This window comes from Myotis davidii, unplaced genomic scaffold, assembly GCF_000327345.1.
Source record: "Myotis davidii unplaced genomic scaffold, ASM32734v1 scaffold161, whole genome shotgun sequence".
In the NCBI taxonomy this organism is placed as follows: Eukaryota; Metazoa; Chordata; class Mammalia; order Chiroptera; family Vespertilionidae; genus Myotis; species Myotis davidii.
In genome coordinates, this window is record NW_006291567.1 from 302377 (window position 1) to 307968 (window position 5592).

General features: G+C 35.1%; 1 protein-coding gene across 6 annotated transcripts in view; it reads left to right on the plus strand.

Annotated features, from left to right (window-relative positions):
• The window catches only part of RPS6KA3 (ribosomal protein S6 kinase, 90kDa, polypeptide 3), a 93608-nt gene that overhangs the window by 35242 nt on the left and 52774 nt on the right, over positions 1-5592 (plus strand). For all 6 annotated transcript variants that reach the window (XM_015564867.1, XM_006765111.2, XM_006765113.2 and 3 more), the window contains one exon: positions 834-915. In XM_015564867.1, coding sequence (XP_015420353.1) covers positions 834-915 — 82 coding nt within the window. The remainder of the gene's footprint in view (positions 1-833; positions 916-5592) is intronic.

Consider the following 5592-nt stretch of genomic DNA (forward strand, 5'->3'; position numbering starts at 1 on the left):
CTGAAAAAGCTGGAAGGAGCTAAAGAGTGGTGCATGGTAAAGGGGGTTAAGGGGAGTGGCTTAGGGAGAGAAACACACTGTATCAGGGTTTCTGTGCAAATTCTAGTACTCTTCAATCAAATTGAAGTCATTGCCCATTACCTTTAGCACAGTTTCTCAAAGTGAGGAACTCTGCTTTGCCCTAGAACCAGTTGAATCTGTGTGTGTGTGTGTGTGTGTGTGTGTGTGTGTGTGTGGTTTCTAAATTACAGCATAGAACCTTGAAGGCCGCTAATGCAGATAATTGAGAGCTGACCCTAAATTAATTCTTGATTGTAATTGTTTCTTCTTCCTGTCCGTGGCAGCATAATAACACTGCTAGAAAAGAATGGATAGGAGAAAAAGAATTCATATTCAGATCCATTTGCAGGTCTGTTTAAAGGTTTGATGTAAAAAAAATCGTGAAACTAATGGTCAAAATGAGAAGAGCTTTATTGATAGATTTGCATTATAGATGTTGTAGCATATCCATGAACTATTTAGAGTGGGTGTGATTGGTTTTATATAAATCCCATACTATATGTAGAAAGGAGCTAAAAATATTTGGAAAATGAAGATGCTCAATAACATACCTAGGAATTGTGGTTCTTCATATTTAGATATATGTGATTCATTTTTAAAAGGTAAGTGCTTGCTAAGTTACATTTATATGTTAACATGCTCTTTGGGATTTAACAAACAACAAAAGAAATATCAGAATCTTTCTAATAATAAATGATATAGCAGAATTCTTATTTTAAAATAGTATAGTTTGTGAAACTTTGTAAAATTTATTTTATCTTATTTAAATACAGGTTTTCTTAGTCAAAAAAATCTCAGGCTCTGATGCTAGACAGCTTTATGCCATGAAAGTATTGAAGAAGGCCACTTTGAAAGGTAAGTACTGCTACTATTTGTAATGTTCATGTAATATAAACAAACTAAGGTCTCAATAGCCCTCATGTGACTCCTAGGCCAATTACATTCTGAATCTGTTTCTGTTACCATATTTGAATTTAAACTTTCTTTCAGTGAATTTTTTCTACTGGGTTAGGAATCATCTGAATAGTGAGAATGGGAGTTGCCATGTTATAGAAGAATTATTATAAATTCTCTTGGGCTTTAGACAAGTAGAAGTTTATAAGATTAAAACTGGATTTGATACATCTTAAATTAATACAATTATTTTAATGTTTTGAAAACTTACTATTTTACTGGATGCAAAATAGATTTTATTCTAAGGACACCTGGTCTCCAAGTAAGTTTTTATTCCAAGTCTCTTAATTTTGAAAAAATGTAATGTAGAATTTGGCTCTTATAGTTAAGCAGTCATTTAGAAGAAGTTGTACATAGATATTTAAATGCTTAAGTCTTCCTTTTATTTAGTAGTAGTAGTTATTTTACCATAGAGTCTCTAGTTTTATGTATTGATTCCTAACATCATTTTTCCTCTTCAATTTGTCTGTCATTTCTAAAACTTTTAAAATATTCTGGAGGAACATTAGTGATAACCATTTATTATTCTTCCCAATGAGTCACCTACCCTGGGCATTATCATCGTTCCAAGAAAATTCACCTTCCTCTATAAACATCATCCTTTGCGTTCTTTCTCTTGCTCCCTTCTTGAATGTATTTTGTTTCTTACCTAGTCTCTACCCACTGCCTTACTACTTAACTTGGTTCATTCTAGGGCCAGAGAGTTAAATTATATCCTCAGTGCCCTATTTGATAGCACTACTTTTATAACTTTGTACTCATGAATACCATGTTATAAAACTGCATAGATGGAACTTATGTAAGTATTCATTCACAAAATCAATAAAAGTATTTTGTTTTCATATATATAACAGGATTTGTATTGTATATATGAAAAAGAAACTATGAAACTCAGAGAAACCTGAAAGATACCAGGAAAAGAAATAAATGCCAATTCCTTTTAGAGAAAGCTAATTGTTGTTAAGAGTCTTGATATTCCTCTAGCCATCTAGTTAGCTCCATATCCTTAATATTCCAGTTGCATTTTTCCTTGAAATACTCAAAATTTCATTTGAAAAGCATACATCTCAAACAGTAATCTAAAAAAGATGACAAAGGAACAATCTTATCAGATTGAAAGCTTATTTAAAGCAGTTATAATTCAGTGTGTTATTGGAAGAGAATAATACAGACATATAAATTAGTAGAACAAAATAGGACAAAAAGCCTTAGCCGGTTTGCTCAGTGGATAGAACTCTGACCCATGGACTGAAGAGTCACGGGTTTGATTCCATCAAGGGCCACTACCTTGGTTGCAGGCTTGATCTCCGGCCCTGGTCAGGGCTCGTGGGGGAGGCAACCAATCAATGTGTCTCTCTCAAATTGATGTTTCTCTCTCTCTGTCTCTCCCCCTCCCTTCCACTCTCTAAAAAATCAGTGGAAAAGATATCCTTAGGTGAGGATCAACAACAACAAGAAATAGTACAAAAGTATTTATATTAAATTTTAATGTGTTTTTTACAAAAATGTTGAATATGCCCTTGCTGTATGACAAAGCCAGGCATATAGAATAATGGGAAATTAAATATTTATTTCATAAATTTTGTCTGAAATACTCCTGAGCAACCTGGAAAAATTAAGAGTCTTCTCTTAAATCCTATCCTATATAATAAAAGGCTAATATGCAAATTGACCGATCAGCAGAACAGGTGGTGGCTATGACACACACTGACTACCAGGTGGCAGACACTCAACGCAGGAGCTGCCCTCTGGTGGTCAGTGTGCTCCCACAGGGGGAGCACTGCTCAGCCAGAAACCGGGCTCACGGCTGGTGAGCACAGCGTCCTCTACAGCAGAGCTAAGGACCCTTCAGGGATATCCAACTGCCAGGGAGTGGGCCTAAGCTGGCAGTCAGACATCCCCCAAGGGGTTCTGGACTGTGAGAGGTTGCAGGCCGGGCTGAAGGACCCATCTCCCAGTGCACGAATGTCGTGCACCAGGCCTCTAGTATGTATATAGATTCTTATAAAATAGCAGTGCTTTACCTATCCTCCCTATCCCAATTCTTGACTCCCAGAAACAATGACTTTCACCTCTTTAGCTGCTTCTCCTGCCATTTACCTCCATATTCAGTACTTTTATATTGCAAATTTTTTTACTGTTTTCATTTGGAGACATAACCTACTGGTATCCTAATATGGAAGATTAGGATTTAGTTTCCCTATACTTCTATCCTCACACAATTTCCCTCTTCATGTTTTGTTTTCATTATTGCAGCTTTATAAAAATTGTTCTGAGCCAAATGATATACTGGAGTCACATTTCCTTCCCATCTTTGCTGTGTTAGATCTCCTTTTCTAAATTTTGTATCTACCTGTTTCTCGGTTTTCTTTCTTAGTTTTGGTGGAACACATCTTCTAGTAGCTACCTCAGAAAGGGTGAATGGATGGTAAATTTTTTTGTGAACTTGCATTTCTGAAATGCCTTTATTCTACCTCCTCACTTAATCTATAATTTAGCTGGGTGTAAAGTTCTAGGTCAGAAATAATTTTCCCTCAGATATTTGAAGGCATTGTTTCCATTGTTTTCTAGTTTCCTGTGTTGGAATTATGAAGTTTATTGTAATTCTGATTTCTAGACCTTTGTGTGTATGCTGCTTTTCCTCTTTGGAAGTCTTTAGAATCAATCTACTCTTTATCCCCGGTGTTCTGAAATTTGTTTAGTAGTACATCTTATTGTGAATTTTTAAAATTCATCATACTAGATATGGGATGTCTCTTTTGATTTAGAAACTCATTTCTTCAGTTTTAGGAAAGTATCCTAATCCTTCTATTGATTTTTTTTGTTTGTTTGTTTCTATCATATTTTTAATTTTCTAGATTTTCCTTGTTCTCTAAGAATGTTTTGTAAAACATTTTATTGTGATAAGTGTCAAACATTTACAGAAAGAAACAGAAGGATATAAAGAACCCCATATACCCTTCTTTCTGCTTCAATATTTCTCAATTCATGATATTTAAAGCAAATGCCAAACATTGTATAATTTCTTCCATAAATATTTTAGTATGTATCTCTAAAAGACAAAGACTCTTGAAAGAAGTACTAAAATTCTATCATATACCTAAAAATTAATGTACAGATAGTGTTCAAATTTCCAGTTGTCCTTGTTATTATAATTCATTTTCTTTTTTGCAATTGTTTGAATTGGGATCTATGTAAGATCTGTATTTTGCAATTGGTTTATATCTCTTTAAGTCTTTTAACCTATAAGCTCTGTCTCCATTTCTTTTTGTGGTTTTTTTTTTTCATTGTACTGTACTTGACAATACTGCTTCTTTTGCCTCTACCTCTTTGAAAGCTTTTTGTTTCATGGGTGCCATATGGTCTTCAATCTCTTGGTGGATATAAATTATAAGGTTGAATTTTGTTTTGTTTAAATTTTCTTCTGTCTTTACATTGTCTCTCTTTTACTTTATTTCTTTTTTTCTGTTTATTCAGATAGTTTCTCATATTAAAGCCTTTTTCCTCAAATGCCTGGGGATCCTTTGCTATCTTTTCCTTGCTTAAGAGTGAAATAGCAAAAAGCTAATTGGAAAGGATTCTATGGCAAGAATTACTCATCGGCTTCCTTCCCTTAGGCTTAGATTTTAGCTTTCTCTGATCTGTTGTGTGAGTTACCACTTACACATCTTCTGCTACTGCTTCCTCTCCTGTTCTCTGTCCTTGTGAGTTTGTGCATAATTTTTCCATTATTGTAATCTCAATGGCGTTTTGGAATAAAACATCCATGTTTTACCAGAAGTCTTTTTCCATTCTAAAATTCCTATTAATACAATAAATGGGGTCAAATAAAAATCAATAGCGTTAGCTTGAGCTTGTGGGGGGTTTTCATCCTAATAAAATAGTAATTGGGCCTAAAAGGTTTTGTAAGCCATTGTTTAAAGCATTTCTTAATATATCACCCTAAAAACATAAATAGCACTTCTTCTTGTTCACTCTCATGTTTAAGCCAAGAGGCATTTAAAAACTAATAACTAGTATGTGAGAAAAATTATTTCAGAGGAATGTAGTTGCTTTGCCAGCAACAAGACAGGATTAACAAAGTCTATATTAAGATTTAGAGTTTAACCAATATAAAACATCCTTTTTCTTCATTTTAAAAACAGCTTTATTGACTTGAAACTAATACAAAATAATATCAATTGTAAACTGTAATTGAGAAACATAATTTAAAAAATAAAAATAAATTAACTTAAAATTAAAAATATTTAAAAAAGAAAATAGCTTTATTGAAGTTTAACTGACATATAATCTATCTATATAAAAGCCTAAGCAACCATCACAACCGAACAGACAACCGAACAGGCTGCGTGGGGCGACCAGGACAGCAGGGGGGTTAGTGAAGGACAACTAAACGACTGAGCAGCAGGCTGCATGGAGTGACCCAGCCGGCAGGGGGTTAGTGAGGGGCGACCAAATGACCAAGCAGCAGGCTGCGTGGGGCGACCAGGCCGGCAGGGGGGCGGGGCATTGGGAGCAACCAGGCTGGCAGGGCGGGAGGCAGTTGGGGGCGATCAGGCCGGCCGGCAGAGGCAGTTA